This window comes from Melospiza melodia, chromosome 18, assembly GCF_035770615.1.
Source record: "Melospiza melodia melodia isolate bMelMel2 chromosome 18, bMelMel2.pri, whole genome shotgun sequence".
Classification (NCBI taxonomy): Eukaryota; Metazoa; Chordata; class Aves; order Passeriformes; family Passerellidae; genus Melospiza; species Melospiza melodia.
In genome coordinates, this window is record NC_086211.1 from 9,719,296 (window position 1) to 9,740,623 (window position 21,328).

At 37.8% G+C, this 21,328-nt stretch overlaps 1 protein-coding gene across 3 annotated transcripts in view; it reads left to right on the plus strand.

The window, feature by feature from the left end:
• The window catches only part of MRTFB (myocardin related transcription factor B), a 66,926-nt gene extending 46,808 nt beyond the window's left edge, over window positions 1–20,118 (plus strand). For 2 of the 3 annotated variants that reach the window (XM_063171050.1, XM_063171051.1), the window contains 9 exons: window positions 868–1,008; window positions 2,084–2,331; window positions 3,904–4,060; window positions 6,198–7,220; window positions 8,566–8,721; window positions 11,014–11,172; window positions 11,465–11,602; window positions 12,973–13,033; window positions 14,692–20,118. In XM_063171050.1, coding sequence (XP_063027120.1) covers window positions 868–1,008; window positions 2,084–2,331; window positions 3,904–4,060; window positions 6,198–7,220; window positions 8,566–8,721; window positions 11,014–11,172; window positions 11,465–11,602; window positions 12,973–13,033; window positions 14,692–15,230 — 2,622 coding nt within the window. In that variant the 3' untranslated portion in view covers window positions 15,231–20,118. The remainder of the gene's footprint in view (window positions 1–867; window positions 1,009–2,083; window positions 2,332–3,903; window positions 4,061–6,197; window positions 7,221–8,565; window positions 8,722–11,013; window positions 11,173–11,464; window positions 11,603–12,972; window positions 13,034–14,691) is intronic. The other variant, XM_063171052.1, reaches the window with a different exon arrangement.
• The last annotated feature ends 1,210 nt before the right edge of the window (window positions 20,119–21,328 follow it).

Consider the following 21,328-nt stretch of genomic DNA (forward strand, 5'->3'; position numbering starts at 1 on the left):
TGCCACTGTGTAAGGATGCAGTGAGACTCTATGTGGAATATCCTGAACATTTTCAGTTACTTATATCCAAGAAAGACTAATGAAAACTGTTAACACAGTTAACTGTAACAGGAAGATAATCAGAGAATGAAAAATTATTTCTGAGTAAAGATTTCTATGTATATCTAGGAACACAGGGGCTGAGATCTGTTTATGTAGAGTCTGTATTCCATCAAGAGGGATATTCACCACAGAAGTAAATAAGTAGGTTTCTTTAAGACCTAAAATCACAAACCAATTTCAGCACAATAAAAATTGGTATGACAAATTTAAGATGAGCAAAGTTCGGGTTTACACTTCTGCTGGCATAAGATATAGAAGAAATGCACCTCCTGGCACAGTCAGAGGTGGGGTTCTGTGAAAATACCACAGGAAGGGTGAAAATGCACCTTCTGTCCTGCTGCGTGATCATTCTGAAGCAAGAAGTTTGTTTGCCTGTTGAAGCTTGACCTTTATGAAAGCAATGCCTTTCAGTACTTGTTTGGGTGTTACGATTCTCTTTGTATACACAGAAATCTGACTTCACAGACAAAAAATACTGATGGTCTCAATTTTATAGTAATAAAGCAATGTTTTCTTAGCTAACTAAGAAGTCAAAGTAAGAAACCATTTTATTTTATTTGCTGTGTTTGAAGTGTGCCAAAATGTGCCCTTATAGAGTACTTGTACACATGTACAGGAGTTCTGTTTTCACCATTCCTCCGAAAAAGTATTTTGTGAATTTGATGTGACAGTCAATTGTCTTAACGTTTTCACATTATTTCCAGTCACTCAGGCGGTTGACGTTTTTAATGTTTCTCTTTTTCCTTGTATTTTTTTTAATACCAGTATCCACCTTTAACCTCTCCAGTTCCTGAATTCCTCAAAACTCCCTCTACAATTGAACAGCACGTGACTCGTTCCACTGCTGCAACCACCCTGACCACAACCTCTGTATCTGCAGCAAAGCCTGGGCCAACCTTAGTGAAGGTGGGTTTTATATGGAGGATAACTGAATAGAGAGTCACTGCATTCACAGTCTACCTGCAAGCAGTGGTGAGCAGCATTGCTCCTTTTTCACAACTGTTGTCTCGGTTGTTTTAATGTATAAGCAGAATGCATTGTGAGGGAGAAGTTCCTGTACCCTTGTTGGGGATCAGAAGAACATACTCAATTCTCTTTTCTGCACTGACTTTGCCAGCAGCATTGGAAACCTTTCAAATACAGTTAGAGAGGGATTTCTTTTAGATGTCCATAATGTTTCATTTCAGTAACTCCACTGTCTTCAGTTGTGTTAATGAATATTTGTATGTAGACTTCTACTTACCTACGTGAAATGAACTCAGTTAAATGTACCAGGATGACCTCTGGCAGTCATTTTCTAATATAAATTTGGCTATATCCTTTGAAATCACTGGATATGTACCAGCTTACTTAATGCAGGACCTTAATTCAGATGTGCCCCAAAAGAGGCTATCTGTGTAGTGAACAGGCATGGATCAACACAGCATTTCTGCTTTGATACCTTCTGTATGATTAGGTAACTGCCTTCAATTTTCCCCTCAAAATAATTTCAAAGAGCTTGTAAAGGAAGAAAGTTTTAATCACTTGAGTGTTGCTAATGAAGATGTTGCTGCCTGTAATTTACAGGAGTGTCTGTCCATGCTTTCAGTCTAGACCTCTAAGTACCTCAGATGTTTACAGATGGAATTTAGAATACTGGCTTTTACTTCCACAAACTGCTAAGTGGCTTTGAATTTAGCTGCTTAAGAAGAATGCCTCTTTGCAATGACAGGTCATGACTAGTAGAATCCCTTAGCTGTGCCAGCTTTGAGAAACCATTCAAAAACTGTGATTTGATGACCCCTACATATGCAGGGGATAAGCCAGCTGGAGTATGTTAACCTTCCAAGGATGGTTCATTTGGGGATGTTTTCAAGGACAGTTGTTTTCAGCAGCTCTCTACAGTAAAAGTGCTCTGGTGTGCTGCATCTCTGAGCCATGCATAACTGCTTGAAGTGACATTTGTTGTGGTTTTGTTTCAATCTTTTCCATCCATAAACAGCAAAGCCACCCAAAGAACCCAAATGATAAACATCGGAGCAAGAAATGTAAAGAACCTAAGCCAAGGGTGAAAAAATTGAAGTACCATCAGTATATTCCACCTGATCAGAAAGGTGAGAAAAATGAGCCACAGATGGACTCCAACTATGCTCGTCTGCTACAACAGCAGCAACTGTTTTTGCAGCTGCAGATCCTGAGCCAACAGCAACAACACTACAACTACCAGACAATTCTACCTGCACTGCTGAAGTATGTGAAGCATTGTTTGTGTCCTTTTAAGAAAAAACATATACATCAGTTATAGGCTTAGGGCTTTAGAAGTAAACATGGTTTGCAAACACTAAAGAGACAGTTGGAACCCAAGAAAACTTTAAATGGTATTTTGCATCACTGTGGGTATTATTTGCCTTATTTAACAAGGTGTGAGGTTGTTCTCTTGTTAAAATAACCCTGAGGTCTGAGAAGCCTTGAGGTGGTCCTAGTTATTTTTATGTGACATGGAAACAGAACATCCTACCTGTCAGATGTGTTTTTTCTGACTAAATGCATATTTGAAACTCAAATGCATTTATGCAAAATCAAGAAAGTTTTGACACCATTTTCACTCAAATGTGAGCTAGGTAGGCAGGAGAGAAGCTTGCAGACCATGTCTTTAACAAAGACATGCACTATTCCTGCGGGTTTATTTTTTTTACATCAAATTCACAAACCACATCCTTGCAGTTTACAAATAAGACATATCGGTCTTTTTAGATATGATAAGATTTGTCTGTTGTTTATAGCCTCATCTCTAATGCTGCTATGAGTTCCTCATTAGTACTGATCTTTAGCACTTGTACCAGTGAGAAGTACACTCACTGATTTATAGGTAGAAACAGTCAAAAAAATAAATGTTTAAAGAGTTGCCAGCATCCCATAACAAAACAAGAAGTTGACTATCTGCAGAGTTTAATTCTCATTATCTAAGACCAATCTTTTCCTAGAAGTGCTTAAAGTGTAGCATGCCACTGTCACACAAGCCTAAATTCAAATTGACTTTCAGCTATTTTTTTAAAATGAGTTTTCACTGAGTTCTTTTTCTTCAGCAAGTGAGGCTAGAAAAGTTAAAGCTACCATCTGTGGTTGTATTTATAATTACCATGTATCCTAACATTTGGACTGGCGATGTTTCTGCCTGCTTGCCCACGCTTCTTATGTTCCATTTACTGACATTTCAGAAACATTTCTTCATAAACCAGCTGAACGAAATCAAAGAGCTGACTTATGACACCTAGTGTAAATGGTGGCATTTTTAATTTTTTACAATTACTTCAGAATCCTTCTATGAGATTCTTGAGTACAGCTGATAAAAATGCATCATCTTCAAAGTGAACTGCTTTATGTCAGTCCATACTGTGTGTGAACATTGGACATCTATGGAAGGGTTGCATCACAGAGTTCAGTGATGGGAGGGTGGTTATTGATGCCAGACAAAAATCTAACTAATTGCCCTAGCTGGTGATTAATTTGTGTAAATAGAGTTTGCAGTCCATAGTGTTCTTCAGAGATACCATGACAGTAATCAAAACTATGAAGCATAAATTGGTATGCTTAACTGCAAAACCAAACCAAAATAGCAACATACTACTCTCTGTTTTCCTGTTTGTTTTGTTTTACTGAAAATACTTAACAGTAATGTGTTAGGTTAAGCATAGATTTGTAAAAAAAGTTAATTTGTTCATTAGTTTCACAGACATGAGATTCAGAATCACAGCCTCTTGACTGAAAACATAATATATTTAGCATTGACTTTCTTGTCCCTTTTTTCCCTATTACTTGAAGGCCACTGAATGACAAACAGAGCAACAATGGGAATTCACCACTGAATACTCTGAACAACAACAGTACACCAACATCAGCTGCCAGCTCACCAAGACAGACCAGTAATGTTCCTAGCAGGAAACCAGGTCCTCTGCCTTCAAGCTTGGATGACTTGAAGGTAAAAGATAAGAGGGATTTGTCCAGTCCTGTGCATTCCTGTAATTCATAACTTGTGAACTGTTACTGTTGAGAATATGCCTGGCAATTTGTACCAATGAAAACTGTCCTTTCCTCCTAACTGGTTAGAATAAGAGTGTCTAAGTTTTCACACACAACTCTCCTGGACTGAAATGTTTGATTCCTCATATGCCTATGTTCCAGAACTGGCATTTCTTTCCCAAAGAATTAGAAGAGGAGGAATTTCAGACACATTGTAATGGTCCCTCACTATGACACCTTGGGTAAGATGTGAGGTTCACTTCATGTGAAGTTTTTCAGCTCAGGCAGATTTAAACACAGGAGCAGTAATTTCCTCATGACAATTTCAGTGTATCAGTGAAGAGGTTTAGTTAAGCAATATAAATGAAAAGATGCCCTAATAAAAACATACTCTGAGAGGTCACTGCTATAAATAGAAACAGAAATAAGACTATTTATAAAGAGAGAACAGAAAAGATCTTACCAGAGTTCAACACCACATATGAAAATGAATGCTAAATTCCAAAATTTCTTTAAGTCATAAATAACTGTTTAGACTGTTCAGCTTGCACTGTGAGGGCATTGCATAGGATCTTGTTCCTTCTGAAATAAATGAGAAGGACTAAAGACAAATCTGAAGCAGCTTGTGGGGGTTTAGGATTCAGCAGCTGTAGGAATGTGCCAAACTTCAGCAGCAGCGTAGGGACATCTAGTGGGCAATTAATTCCTTTCTCTCTGCCTTTACCAACGTTTGTGAGGGGTGGGAGGGAGGATTCTTATAGATTTGAAGGGATAAAATGAAAAAATTTCTGAAGATTGGATTCTCAATGTGGTAATATATTGTCCTAAGTTAAAGCCAATCTTTTAATATGAAATAAGTCAAATGCAATTCAAACAAAAACATTTGAAATCAGTTTTCTAGTCCTTAAATTTTTAACTAAAAACTTGTGAAGATTTTTAAAGTTAATACCTGGAATTGTGCTTTGCAGTGATTAAAGCTGTTCACTTATCTATTTCTTGGCACAATTTTTTGGTATTCCTGCTGATGTGGTAACACTCACATAAGCCTTCCTTGCAGACCTGCTGGTGGTGGTTTTACCTTTGAATCAGCTAAATCAGTTCTGAGTTCAGAAATGAATTGTTGAAAAAGAGAAAAATTAGAACACACTCTCAAGTGCAGAGGGTACCAGACTGGGGGAAACAGCTGATGGTTATTGGCTAGGGAGTTATTTAACATAAAATTGCTGTGGGTTTTAGAGATGTAAAATATATTGCTGTGATCTTCTCATCATTTCCAAATCAAAAATACCTCCAACTTAAATTCTAGGCTGGCTGAGTACTGAAATACTACTGAGGTCACTACCTTTTGTTCTATTAGAGGTAGCTCTAATAGCAGCTCTAATATGTGGTGCATGTTTATGATAAACAGAAGTCATTCTTTGTGACTGCTTTTCTTTAACTGATATTTTGAAATATAGAATCAATTTACATTCAACATATTTGCACTTTACTTTGTCTGTAAGCTTATTGGAAAAAACTGAGAACATTTTTCTGTCAGAAAGCAATTTTGACTGCTTAAACTGTTTTTGTAAAGGAAACACAGATGGCACATAGGGTGACTGTTTGGTTGCTAATTAGCAAGAGAGCCTTTTGTGTTTGATGAGTCTATTAAATCATCAGCTGACCTGATAAAGTTTCTCAGAAACAGATCTGTCTGTCCTGATGGTGTAACAAAGGGGCTCAGCGTGCTGCTGCTCACTGCTTTTATCTGCACTGCTGCCATTGTCTGCTGCTTTGCTACAGAGGTTTTTAGCTCAGAACTGGAGCTGTAGGTGCATTTTTCCATGTTGAATGTTTATGAAAAAACATCATCAGTTTGCTACTATTCACTGTACAGCTGAACACTGCTAAGATTTTGGCCACTTAAATACTAAAGTAAGTAGGAGGTCATGGCAATGTGTTCATAGATAATGCATGCTGTCAGAACCCAGAGATTTAATAACTAGCAAATATGGGAATGAAAATAATTTTCATTATTAAGATGTAATAAAAATGCCTATCAGTAAGTTTTAATATTTTCCTTTTTTATTATAGTGTTTTATTTTATTTTATTTCAGGTAGCAGAGCTTAAAATGGAGTTGAAACTGAGGGGATTACCAGTGTCTGGAACAAAAACAGACCTTATTGAGCGTCTGAAAACCTATCAAGATCTTAACAACAATGGGGTTGCTACAAGTACCTCTGTCACAGTGACAACGTCTAGTGGGGCCATAGGTAACACTGGGGAAGTGACTGTGGCATTTCCTGTTGCAGCAGTAAATAAACCAGTGGCTACTACAATATCCAGCTTCCCTCCGGAAAAAACATCTACTGCACCTGGCAGCAAAGCAGTAAATACTGAAAACGTCAGCTCTCCCCTGCCTATATCTCCCTCTCCCTCTGAACAGTCCAGTCTAAGCACAGATGACACGAGTATGGCAGACACTTTCCCAGAAATGACCATGATGTCACCATCCCAGTTCCTGAGTACTTCACCCCTGAGGGCAAGTACAAACGAGGATAATCAGAATCGCAGCAGTGGCAGCATCTCAACCATGGAGTTTGATGTAGCAGAAAAGGACCGCAAGCTTCAAGAAAAAGAAAAACAAATTGAAGAGCTCAAAAGAAAACTGGAACAAGAGCAAAAACTTGTGGAAGTATTGAAAATGCAGCTTGAGGTTGAAAAAAGGGGACAACAGCAACAGTCTCAGACTTTTGGTAACTCAGCTGCTTTGGAACAGAAGCAGTTCAGTGGTGCTGTCAAAGATGAAAGTGCCCCTGCTGACTGCTCAAGTACCAGTCAGTCTGTCCCTGTGGCCAGCCATTCCTTAGGACAGCCCGTGTACACCGCTGGCCACAATCCAGTTGCCAAAAAGGCAGTTGTTATCAAGCAGGAGATACCTGTGGCCAAAGCTGAACCTCACAATGCCATTTCTCAGTTTTATGTTAGTCCACAGAGGCAGCCACAAACTGCAGTTGTTGCCCAGCCTCAAGCTTTATTAACTACCCAAGGAACTGCCCAGCTGCTCCTCCCACTGTCCATCCAGGGACCCAATGCTGCTACTGCAGTGCAGTTACCAGTTGGAAATATCAAGTTGCAGGTAAGGGTGTTTCTATTTTTTTTATCATGTAACCTGCATGGCAGTATTTCATAACTTAGTGTAAATAGGTAAATGTGCTGCTTGTAAGATTAACTTAAGCTTAGCCTGTTTCTGCTTAAGGGAAACAGTACAAAAGCTTGAGTTGATCTTGTAATACCTGCTTCTAATACTTATTTCTTTGCAACTTTGTTCCTACTCTTTCCTGATAAGCAATTGCCTTACCATGTACTGCCTCCATGCACAATTTGATTTAAGGTAGCATATACCATCATTTTGTTAACTGCAAATTGTAATAGATGGCTACAATCTCAGTACTTTGAGATAGCCCTGTTTGCAAAACATATGTGAACTACCTACTATGTGGTGATGCTTCAATATATTTAAAAATGTGAATGCCAGATTGTACAACTCTCCTGTGGACTTAGAAAAAGAAACCATGGTTGTGCAAATATTATTTCTAGGCTGATTATGGGTAGTGAATAAATACAGCATAGACCACGACAGGCTATAAATACAGATGTACAGGAGTAATCTGACCAAGCTGAATCAGTGTAACCTGTTGGTCTGAACTAGGAATGGTAGAATTAAGCAGTAATGCACTTCCCACTGGCATTGTTGGAACATCCCCTGCCACCTATCATGGCAGCTAAGTATTCTTCCAGCTGCAGTGAGTCCCTGGCTGTTGTGCATGCTGTGGGCCCAGGCTTGCTGCAAGCCTGTGCAGCAGCACATCCACCAACCTTTATGAGGGGTGGAAGATTCTGGTGAGAATGGGCCCCAGTCTGCAGTGCAAGAACTCTTCCTAGGAGCCATACACCCAGATCTCCACATGAATTGTTCTAAAATCCTACTAGAATTCTGTCACAACCTTAAGCAGCTTGTCCTGGTATTTTACTTCATTTATACTCCAGAAAGTTTTCCACTATCACTTAAAATTGTTTTTAATGAGTTGGACATACTTCTTGCCTTTCACTGGCCATGAAAAATTACCATGGTCTTAAAAGCAGCCTTTTTCTTGCATTATCAGTTTTGTCTTCTAATTACTCAAGCCAGTTCTTACAGTCCTTTCTTACTGATATCTGCTCTCTCTGTGCCCTGTTATTTTTAGCATTTCCGCTGGGCTCTCTCCAGTTTGTCTTTGTCTTAAACTCTGTTGGCAAAATAAACATCACCTTTTAGCTGGGAACTCCCCAGTACCAAACACAGTAACAGTTTGGTTTCCTGTACAGTTCCCACTCATCCCTCCCAGAATACATGTTACTGCTATTCTGCATAAGGTGTGCAATAGATTATGTAACTTAGTGTAAGATACAAATAATTCAAATATTTTATCTTCATCCTTTAGGCTCAATCACAAGCTGGAATACAGACCCCATCACAAATACCTGCTCCTATTTCTTCCTCTGGCCTGGTGCAGACAGCACCTCAGATGCATGCTCCACAATCAAAACAAAATACCATCACGCAGCACGCACTTGGTCAGAGCCAGCAAGTCAGAAAGGTTTGTGGATAGCAATAAACATGAAGATAAATAGTTGTATGATCTAGTTCTAGGCAGTGCTTTGAGAATCTTTTTTGTGTTATATACAAATGATCAAGTCACCTAACATCTGTACCATATTTTTCTGTGTGATACAATGGGCTTGTAACTCCTTCTTTTCCCAAATTTTAGTCTGTGCAGGACTTTATTTTTCAGTTGCAGATATATACATAGTCTAAAGACTTTTTATCTTAATGGTACACTTAGGCCATGACTCCTACTGCATCCTTCCTCACACTTGGCACAAGTGGTGCGTGCCAGGTATATTCCAGTCAGTTTCTCTTATTTGCCACTGGCTCTAAATAGGAGATTCTCATAGGGAGTTCTTAAGAGAAAGCTTTTACTTAGGACTTCAAAGATTTATTCTTTTATAGAAGTTAATTCTGGTGTTCTGACTTTCCTTGTTGATTTCATCCCTCCTTATGAAGAAAGCTATGGACTCAGATCCTGAGGATGGTAATTCCAGTGAGTCCAAACCCTACCATACCTCTTCCTAAGGAATGCAGGGGATGGTTCAGAGAGATCTTTCTCTTCCTTCTACCAAAAACAATCAGCTCTGTAATGTCCCATTCCAACACATGTTCTCAGCACTGGATGTACAGTTGTGACTGCCCCTCCAGTCATGTTCATGTGGGAACTGATACAAACCCATCAGCACCAGTCATCACAAAAGAAAGGCTTTCTCCTCCTCTGAGCCTCTTCTAGACTGACCCCTGTTATCAGGAATGTGGACATTAGTTTTGGACCTTTATTGCATCCTTATCAGTGGACAGCAAGGATTTTCAGCCTGCCCCTAGGGACAAATAATTCAGAAACAACTCAAATTCCAAGATGAAGAGGGTCATTTTTACAGTATATTATGTAACTGTTACATCTCAGCCTTCAAAGTTCTTATTTCAGTTTACAAAAGTGCATCATGAACCCCATGTTCTGCTGTGATTTGGGGATTGTCCCTGAGTAACCTTATCTGCCTGTGCTTGGGCTCTTGTTGCAGATAAGAACTTAACTTAGAGGATGTACAATTGTGCATTGCCATTCTCCAGAGAGCTGGGTAATAAAGGGGGACACAGCTGAAAGAGCATCAGTACTCTTCACACTGCTTGTTCAATCTGTGTAATTTCATGGACATTGAGGACATTGAGGAGTCAAAACTGACATACATCCAAAAAAGCAGATTTAATGCAAGTTTTCTGGACTTTGGTGAGGGGCTAATCTTAGCATGTTAATGTAACAGGTCCTATAGAGAAATTTTCCAGTCATCCTGAGGCATGTACTTGTAACAGAGACTGGCAGCTTGCTGCCATTGCTGCCTCCAAGTTCCTTGAAATGTCTGTAGGACATTTTCTCCAGTCCTCCCCACTATTCAGATCAGTTGTCATGAAGACCACAGTTCCCAGCAGAGTTTGCAGCCTGCTGTTGCATTGGTTTTAACATCAAAATGAAAAATATTGATGAGGTACAACAGATCAGGACACCCCTCATGCATGCAGCATTAGATCTACATCCATGACCTTAGGTTTGTCACCTTTGTTATAAAGGTATTTGGGAGTATTTGCGAGTATTTGGGCTGAATTTACAACAGCCTTACATGCTGATGCATTCATAGCTTCTCTTTATCTCCCTTTAACTCAAAAGTATGAGAAACAGGATTCTGCTGGGAATCATTTGCAATGAGTATGTGGACTACCAGTTGAAGAAATAAAAAGTTTCATATACCAGTAACCAAACTTATAGTTGATACCCATGTTCATCAGTTTTATCTTTTGCCTTTCCCTCAATCCTCATAGATACCTGTAGTTACTTTCCAAAAAAAATTAGAATTATATGACAGACAAACCATTCTGCCTTAAAACTGGCAGGAGAGGGCAAATTGTGTACAGTTTGTGTCAGGCCAGAAATAAGCTCATGTTATTGACTGTCCACTAGATGGGGAAATCATGGATATTCTATTGAACTGTTCCATACACTTTCCTCATGCTTCCTGGAAAATTGCAGGAAAGTGTTTTTAGTAATGAGTGATGAAAGAAAGTATGTCAGAGCACAAAGTTTTTTTCAGAAGCTAACTGTTCTGAATTTAAAAATTATTCCACTTAAAGGAAAAATCAGTATAAATAACATTCACTTAATAGGGAATTTAAGCAAGCAAGTATTTTTAAAACAAAGGTCTATTTCATTAATGTAATATATCCAATATTACCTTTCTTTAAAAATAAAAAACCCACAATCTGAGACTGATCTGTTAATTGTTTTCAGGTTTTTCCACCTGCCACATCAAATGCAGTATTTTCCTATCAGACTGCACCAGTTTCAACACCTTCACAATCTTTTATTAATAAAACGTCAAACTCTAACATTCACCCTGGTGGTAATCAGGTCCCTTCTGTGCAGAATGGACCTGCTGCTCCCAACAAGGTAAGGATATCCTAACAATCTTCCATAAAGTTCATGTTTACGTTATTATTATTCTTATATAACATGTGACTGTTTACATATGGCAGTTCACTCAAGGAAGAATGTTTTGTAGATTAAAATAATGCTGATATGTGCATATGTATTAAGAGGGAGAAATAAACTTATTTTATTTTATCCTCTGATTACATTAATAAGGGGACTGATGTGACAAAATAGAATAATCTGTAGAGCTTGATACATCCTCAATTCACTAAATCACATTATTTGGTCATTATTTTGTTATTTCATGCAGCCTGGGTCTCCATCTCAAGCCCAGCCTTACATTGTTCAGCAGCCCCTCTTCAACAACACAGTGTCCAAGACAAAAGATCCTCCTCGTTACGAAGAGGCCATAAAACAGACCCGCAGTGTTCAGCCGTCGCAGCGTGAGGTACTTGCCTTCTTCAGGCTCTTAAACACAAAGCTTTTCTCTGTAATTACCAAAACCATTGCTTGGTTTAGGTTTTGATTTTTTTTGTTTGGTGTCAAGATTTTCTAACATACCGTGTCACTAGTTTCATAACTGTGTTTAACTACAGGACTCCTGTTTCCTTATTCTATTATTAAAGCAGCATATATGTAAATAAGTCTTACAGTTCCCAGTGTGTGATACATCTAGTTGGGATAATGCTGCTGGTACTAACAGTAACTAGCCTTCAGATGACTTGTTTTGAGAATGTGGGATACCCAAACCTCACACTTAAGAGAGAAAATATGTTTGTATTTTCCAAAGTGAGTAAACGTGAGGAGAATGTGTGTGAATGTGTTTGTACACACAGGCAAACACGAGCATAGGTGCTTGCTGGAAAAGTCTGTACTGAGTGATCTTGGTGAATAGTCCTGGGTAGTGCTCTGCCAGTATGAGTAATAATGAGTATTCCTAATGTTGTGCGTTTCAGAATGCAAAAAAGAATTCCAAAAGATAAAACCTTGTAGCCCCTTGTGTTGGTTGGGTTTTTGTGGTGGCAGATCTGAGGCACAGCAGTGGGTGCCTAATGCCCTTTCCTGTGTCCTTGGCACATGTGGGACATCCCCACAGGGAGGGCACACAGGTTGTCTTAGGTCACTCTGTCACTACCAGTCAGCCAGGAACTCCCCAGTGGATCTCCTGATGACAAATCACTTCCATCCCTGGAGTACAAGCAATGGTTTAAAACACTTCTTCAGACCTTCATCAAAGTCTCCACTTTTTCTAGACTTTTTGAATGAGTGGGTTTGTGGGGGGTTTTCTTACCTTTTGGTTAAGGTTCAGTTATTTAGGGGATGGCTGTTTAAAACAAAGATGAGCAGTTCCTGAAAGCTTACCCCCTCCCCCTTAAAAAATAAAAGAATATAAATCTACAAATTGGGAAGAAATCCCAAAGACACCTAATAAAATGCATCTTACATGACTGACATTTACAGGCTATCTCTGAGAGACAGCAGAGCAGGGTTTGCAAGCCCAAAGTGCTGCAGTTGTTACCATCCTGGTACAAAATGGGGTTAGTAACTCTCCTGATCCCTGGCTTCCTGCACCTCTCTCCTAGGTTGCCTTCATGAAGTCTTTGTCATGCTTTTTCCCTATTGCTTTGTACTGAAACCAACTACAGAGATTGCAAATGTCTCTCCAAAGTATCTGTTTTCTAGCTAGACAATTTCCTATTAAGGATTTTAGTCTTTATTATAGGTTAGTACTTACATACTGTTGATGAAAACTAGGAAAAATAAGCATAGGAAAAAATCCCACATGAAAGAGAATAACCCTGTTTTCCTGCACTACAGATTTCCAGTGCACACAGTCAGCAGATGGATGATCTTTTTGATATTCTCATCAAGAGTGGAGGTAAGCTTATTGACAGCTGTGTGATGGAAAGATTTAAAACCTGATAGTAAAAACTCACTGCTATCATCAAATGAGGATTCTTTTAGGAACAGGAGTTAGAATCTAGCAAGCCTGAATGAAGCTAAATTTTTGAAAGTTTGCTTGGTTCCTTATTAAAAAAAACATTTACCAAAACACAGTCAACCTGCTGTGGAACTTCATGGTTGCAAATTAGCTCAGGCAGACCTGTACAATAATCTCTACAGCATTCAAATGATTAAAATAACACCTTAGGTTAGCACATACATACCTTATCAAAATCGGAAAGGTTGAGCAAGTCCATAACATGTTTATTGAAATTATACAAAGAATAGAGTAAGGTAAGAGTTCAAGCATGTTGATAGTAAAATTTCATTAAATATAACCCTGTGTTATCAACTATAAACATCAAAGATACATTACTGGGAAAAGTGTGCATGAACTACATGGAGACATTAATGAATAACAACTTTATGTCAGTTAAAATAAGGGAGCTATCAGCAAGGCACTGATAAAACTAAAGTAATAAACAGAGTAGCTCAGCAGTAAAAGGAAGAGGCTTTCAGCCATAATTAGGCTTAGGAGCCCAAGAAGGCATTACAGCAGTGGGAGATGTTGTGCCAAGTGATTCCGTTAAGGGAATGGATTATAACTGCTGTCATGTAAGGATCCTGACAGGAGGGAATGCCAGGGCAGAGGGACTGGTTCTGGGCTACTGGAACACTTCAGCCATATTCTAAATATCAGAGTATTTTTTTTCTTTTTCAATGCAAATTGCAAGGTCACCTGCAGAAAATATGAGTAGACTGAGAAAAGTAACTTGAGTATTCAACAACTCAAGCTAAATTAATGATCATCTTTATGAAAAAAACAAAGTAAAGCATTCAGGGCTGTTGCAATTAAAGTAAGTAAGCTCTGCCCTGAAAAATGTTTCATTTACTAATGTACTTCAGGAGAGTGCGAAGGCTGTGGGTTTTTGCTTGGAAAACCAGCACAAAATATATTTTCAGGTATATTTTTTCTGCTAGGAACATCACTTGTGCTAGAGGATTTATTTGCATATTTGTCTGTCTTGTTTTTGGGCTTCATTCATGCCTAAGAATAAATTGGAATTTAGGCTTTATTTCCCCTTATTGTTACTGCCACTGTCTTATATGGAACTTCTTGACAGAAGTGTAGTTTTAGATTCTAGAATTGAGAATAAATGCTGCTTAATCACATCATTTCATCTCATGGGTTCTTAATTAACCAACGTGGACAGTACTAAACAGGGATGAAACTGAAAATTGGTTCTATACAAGGAAATGTGTTAGTTCCATAATTATTCCAGTTAATGAGAAGAACTATAAACATGAAGGAGGTTAAGGTAACATCTAGAGATACATTCCTTTTTTCATCAATACTCATGCTAATTTGCTGAGCTGTCACTGAAAGCAGAACTTTGGGACTTGTTTAAAATACTCTGTGGTTCTTGGAGGCCATGCCAGAGTCTGATGTATGTGAATATGAGTGGAGCAGCACAGTGACTGTTACTGCACTTAATTCACTATGGATGCATCCCAAAATGGGCTGGAATTTCTCTGTAGGAGGCTATTATGTCATTATCTGTTTGAATTCAATAGTGGGCTTTTTTATTGCAGAGATTTCCCTTCCAATAAAAGAAGAACCATCTCCCATATCTAAAATGAGACCAGTAACAGCCAACATCACTACAATGCCAGTGAACACAGTGGTATCCCGTCCACCTCCGCAGATCCAAATGGCCCCTCCTCCTGTGTCCTTAGAACCAACAACCAGCTTGTCTATCAGTTTGGAAAACCAACTTGAAGCCCTCTTGGATGGAACTTTACCATCAGGTAATGAAATTCCTCAACTGACAAGCAGTAATGAGGACAGAGAGTCATTTTCTTTAATTGAAGACCTTCAGAATGATCTGCTTAACCACTCCAGCATTTTAGATCACTCTCATTCACCCATGGAAACATCTGACCCACAGTTTACTACTAATAATTCTTGTCTGTCTCTTGACCTTCCCGATACAAATTTGGACAATATGGAATGGCTGGACATTCCAATGCCCAGCTCCTCATCTGGACTCACCCCTCTCAGTTCTGCTGCCCCGAGCGTGTTTTCCACTGACTTTCTAGATCCACAAGATCTACAGTTGCACTGGGATTAAGCTATAGCCAATGAGAACACAACCTGCAAGTCTCTCTACACAGAGGTCCATTATTAAACCATTCTGATTGCAGTTAACATAAACTAAGACAGTAATGTTGGGAAGAACAAATGCTTGAAGCTAATTCCTTATTGATTTTCAAGTTTACAACAGTGAATCACTTTATGCACCTATCAGTAATGCAGATCAGGGCCCTCTGGAAGCTGTATTTCACAAGTCAAGAAAGGATGATTGTACTTTGTGATTAAAAGTACCCCAAGGTAAATGTATCACAAATATTTAAGAGAGAAGTTACATCTCTGACTTTGTAATGCTTAAATGAGCAACACAACATGACTAAACTGAGAGTGAGATGTCAGTTCTCTGTATTGACCCAGTGAGCAAATGGCTGGGGGAGGGGAGGTATCACTGCACTTCATTGTTCCTGTGGAAAGCCTGAGCCAGGTTCAGAACTAATTGTGAGGGCAAAGGCAAATAGAAGCACTGGCTGGTTCAGTGAAATTTCATATCTCTAGTCTCTTAATTTGTTCAAATTGTTTTTATATTTTGCTTTTGTGGATTTTAAAACACTTCCCCCATTATTTAATCATGAGGGAGGAATTTACCTGCATCCAAAGGGATATTAAGTGTAACTGCAAGAAATCCACTGTAGCTAATGCCAGGTAATATTGAGAACACTGAATTTTCTATAGCAATGCTCTGGATTTAATAGCTAGGTTTTAATGTGTATATCAGACAGTTATTTGTATACTCTTTTAACTTTATATAGCTTATTTTTGTGAACAGAGGGGAACACAGTGGTCTTCAAACAAGAGATTATTATAATGGAAGTAAATATCCTATTTTGCTTTGTGTTTGAGGATATTTGTTAGATCATTGAATCCAGTATCTCAGCATACTAGAAAAGTTTGAGGAAGTAGAAAAGTTTAATTAATAGTGTTGTATACTACAGTCCTGCAAGCATCTATGCATAATAGTCCCAATGCCCTCAATAAAAGATGTTTGTAGGATGAGATCAAGTTGCAGGGGACAGTGCTGACAGGACAACCATAATTTCTCAGTGAACACTTTGTCTGTTGAACAGCTTTGTCTGCCACTACATAACATCAGGGAAACCTACAGAGAAGCTGCTCAGTGCAAATCCTAAACACCAGGATCAGAATGTACTGTTTGTGATAAGAAGGCATACTGCATATCTGAAACAGAGAATAGCAAAAATTAAGCTCTTACCTCACAGCACAGCACATGAATATTTTTTTGTTGTTTTAAAGCCCATAGTTGTTGTTTTCAGAGTCTATTTTGAAAGGAGTAAGAAAAACAAAAAAATCAAGTAGAACTAATATACTTTGACATTCTATGGTTGTCTCTCAGGTAATAGCTGTTAAATGTTGCCATAGATGATGGAGGCTTATAATCAAACACAAAATTGGAATTTCCTATTAGGGAATTCCTAAATTAAGATAAAAGGAAACACTCCCTGTTTCCTGAAATACAGAAATATTGCATGTTTTTCTAGTCTGAAAACTGATCTCATTGCATGGTTAATTCCTCACCAACAAGTTTCAAAAATAAAGTTTTGTAGGATTGAATGAAAAAATGCCCCAAAGCTTTTGCCTACTTCTTAGAATAATGCTATGTATCAAAGAAATACTGAAAACAGTAAGTAGCTGTTAGCCACTTAGCAACCTTCACCACATTTTTCAAAAATTAAAACACAACACAATCATGTTAACATCAAACAAATACTTTTGTCAGAAAATGTTACGGAATTAACTGAAAATTTGCATCTCCAGATATAATGCAGTCTGGTTCACTGATATGACAGAGTTCCATTGGCTTCAGATAAAATAATGGATTCCATCAGTGATTCAGGGTTTGAACTGGTACCATATGTTTGCATCATATCAATTACAGCACTTTAAATCATTATGTACCTTCACTGGTTTTACTGGCCAAGAATTACTGTAATATGAAAGTAATACAAGAAACAATCTTTGGAGATTTTCACTACACACAGTTGAAAGACAGAATTCCTTATTCCTTCTTGCTGTGCCTACAATACTTGAGTACAATATTACATGGGGACTGTCTGCCTTAAGTTTTGATGGTATAGGACTTTTCAGTAACAGTGAACACTTCACATTCAACTTTTTGCATTCCTGTTCATCATCCAATATTGGGAGCTGACACTCTGAGATATGAAGTGCCCTCGGCTGTTACGAGAATAAGAATTAAGGACTCTTGGTCTGATAGGAACAACTCTGAATGAAATTTAGTGTTCTGCAGTACTGTCAGTTTATTATGTGTGATACACCAGACATCATACAATATATGTGTGGTTAGAGTTATCCCTTTTTGACCCTGCCTCCTGATTAAATGAGAGGCAAGTAAATTAATTTTTAGAAGACAAATTAACCTAGAGCAACTGTACTGTCGTTTTGGATGTGCATGTAAATACAGCTTGAAACTGGCAAAGTCATCTTGCTACAAAATTACCCTTATTGGCAGTGTAGAATGTTAATTAATCCATAGGAATCTTTGTGCAGAAATAAACCCAAACAGTTGGGATGTCTTGTTATCAGTACGGTATAGCTTTCTGCTCTGAACGTCTATTTGAAAAAAAAATAAAAATTAAGGGATCATTTTAGTTTCTGAAGTACAAATATTCTAGTGTAGGGAATGTGTGATTACTTTTCTGTACATTTCAGAATTGTGTATTAAACCTTATATAAAATGGTTTGCTTTAGACTTTGTTCTGAAATGTGATATGTTTGCCATAGTTGTATATGCCTGTTTATGGCAGAAATAGGTTTTGCTTAGACTTTTGTGTGTGCATGTTTTACATGAAAATTTTTGTAGCACAAATACATCTTAGAAATTTAATTGTGCCTGTGCAGTTTGACTGCACAGAACTGAATCTTTCTCATTAAGAGAACAGTTGCAAAGGAATGCACTGGCACTAAATTTGCCATTTAATGGCTGCAGTATACTAACAGAATGCATCCTATCAAATGTGGTGTTAGTGGGTTCTTCAAAGTAATTAAGAATACCTTTTAATCAGTATGAAAATCAAAAGTTGGTTGTTTACACATCTAGACAGAGAGAGCTCAGACAATGTTTCCCTAGGCTGGTGTTACTCAGGAGGAGTCACATCCTGTGTTCAGTAGAGAAATGGAATTTGCTGCACACTTGTAGTGCCCTTCAGCATCAGTTACAGCAAGGAAGTTTACAGGCAAAATTTTGTTTAACCTTAGAAATAGTTTAAAAAGCACTGTCATACTCTCTCTGACAATAAAATTAATTTTTGGCAGTTGTTCTCTACAGAAATTTAAAGTGTAATCCAGCAACGTGGGCTTGCAGACCTGCAGAATTAGAACTTCAGAAAGCTGAGGCCACAGCTTTTAGAAATGATCACTACTTAATACTGACATTTATTTCCCAGGTTTTTCTAAATTCACCAACAAGAGTCATGTTCAGAGAAGATGGTGATCCAAAGAGAAGTGTCAATATTAAACTTTTTCTGTTACATAATCTCAAGCATTCAGGTGCCTCAAAAGTGTAGGCACTGTAATCAGAAGACAAGTACAAGCTGCTGAACTATTTTCAAGGCAGAGAAACTGCAATTACAGGATACATTGAACTGGAAGGGCATTATGTAATCAAAACCCAGGAAAGTTCACCAATGTAAACAGTTATTATTTGGATGGCATCTTAAGTGTATTGTAAACTTAAAGCAAACTCTATTAAAACTGGAAAAATTCTTCCACTTATCTCTAATAAATGTTCTGTTGAAACTCTTTGTATTGTGGTCTGTGAAGTCACCTTTCAGTGACTTCTAGACCATACCCCAGGAGGTGTTTTATGTGAGATCTGTGGAACTGAGTTACACATAGTATATACATGGCCAATAAAGAGCATCCATTAAAACCTGAAATAATCTCAAATATTCCTTTGATACCAGTTTGCTAGGAATAAAGTGCAAAAAAGAGACACCTACATCATTCTGTAGTGTCCAATACTGAATAGAAAGTGTTTTTAAGTTAAAAGTTCATAAATGTATTTGTAGAAATCTAGCCAAAAAAAGCCATTCTAGCTATGAGAGCAAATTCTCAAAAAGAAAGCAGGGAATGGTTAATAACTATATAATCATACTATTTTTATAAAATTATACAGCTCAGATATTCAAAAGACAGCCTAAAATAAATTATAATAATATAAAAATTTAAATAGGAACCAAAGCATTGCCATTTATATTGCCAAAGGAGGCACTTTGTATTTTAAAACATAGGAAATTAAGTCCCCAAAAGTGTTATCCGTACTTTTTTAAAATTAAGGATGTAGATATTTTCAAAGCTGTTTTTGATGTTTAACAGTACAGATTTGTTTTTGTTGTTTGAGGAATTTGTAGTAACTAATAGCACAGGCTTTTTTTCCTGATAGGATTTTCTTCACAGTACTGCTTGCAGTAGAAATAACGCTAACCCGAGTAGGTGTTTCTCTTCTTATTTTCATAGTCATAATTATGTCTTAGCATCTCATTTTGTGAAAAGAAGCAGATAAACACCTGTCTCTGGGGCCCTCTTCATTTAAGCACTACTTTAATAAATGCAAATTATGGCAATCAGGGCGTCAGTTTATGTATTGCCTTTCTAGAACCATGATGCCTTTGTATTTGCTGTTTGCACCCCTAAAATCAATTCCATATGTTTGAATGCCATATGTTTTGCACATTGTACTGTATATATGTAATGCATACTGTATTTTTATATGTGTACTACATTTATCAAATATTTTGTACATAGTGGCAATATTGTAGCTACTGAGGAAATGTTTGATATTTCAGCATTTTTGCTAAGTGTCTCAAAATAAAAAAGGAAAATTGTGTTCATTTGTCCATGGTTACTACTTAAAATGAAAATATCATTCTGAATTTTATGGGTCTGATACATTTGGCCTATGTTCTAAGTACCTTTCTCACAAAAAGGAGTAAGAATGAATCTGCACTTCAACAAGCTCCAACATAATTATGGTTTGTCTTTAAAATCAGAGCCAAAATCTGTAAGAACAGAGACTTCCTGAACCCTTGAAGTTTAGGTTTGGATTTCCATTTTTTTTCCAGCAATTTTTAATATAGCATCATTTACTCATAGAATGGCCTGGGTTGCAATGGACCTTCAAGTTCATCTCATTCCCTGCCCTGGGCTGGGACACCTCCCACTGTCCCAGGCTGCTGCAAGCCCTGCCCAGCCTGGCCTTGGGCACTGCCAGGGATGGGGCAGCCCCAGCTGCTCTGGGTGACCCACTCCAGTATCTCAGCACCCTCACAGTAAAGGATTTCCTCCTCATACCCAATCCAAACCTACTCTCTTTCAGTTTGAATCTGTTCCCCCTTGTCCTCTCACTACAAACCTCTTGGAATAAACTTTAATACATGATTTTCCCAAATTCTTCCAAGGTTTTCAAGATGTGTTGGGTTGTGAGATTTTGTATTTTTGATTTGCATTCTGCTTAGCTTCTGGAACATTCTGAATGCATTTTTTCAGGAGTATGAGCTATGAGCTGTTTGCACAAGCTTCTTTTAAAGGTGAAGCTGTTTCATTTAAATATTTAGTGTTACACTTCCCCTTGGGAAGGCAGTCCTGTACTAATCACCCACCCTTTCCTCATTAAAGTCTGTTCTACACTGATAACATCAGAAATTTTGATATTTGGCCAAATATTAAAAACTCCATAAAGTAGTAAGCAGTAATTAAGTCAGTAAAACTGAAAAAATTAAAACCTACTAATAAGCACTGTAAATTTCATATAATACCTTTTCTCTTTGAACTTTAACCATTGTAAAAGCTTGTGGGCTGTATGGGCCACAAACTTACCTTTGATATCACACACCAAGCACAAATATTGCAAAACAAGTGCAGCACTTTTTGACCATGTATTTGTGCATTAAAGAAATTACAGCTGGAGTATAACAGAGATAAAGCACTTGTTTGGTGCCAGCTGACAGTCTGGGGGCTTGATTGTTTTACAGTGACAAAATATAAACACATAACCTTCTTTCACAAGTTGTGTTCATATTACTATTTGATGTAAACACAAAA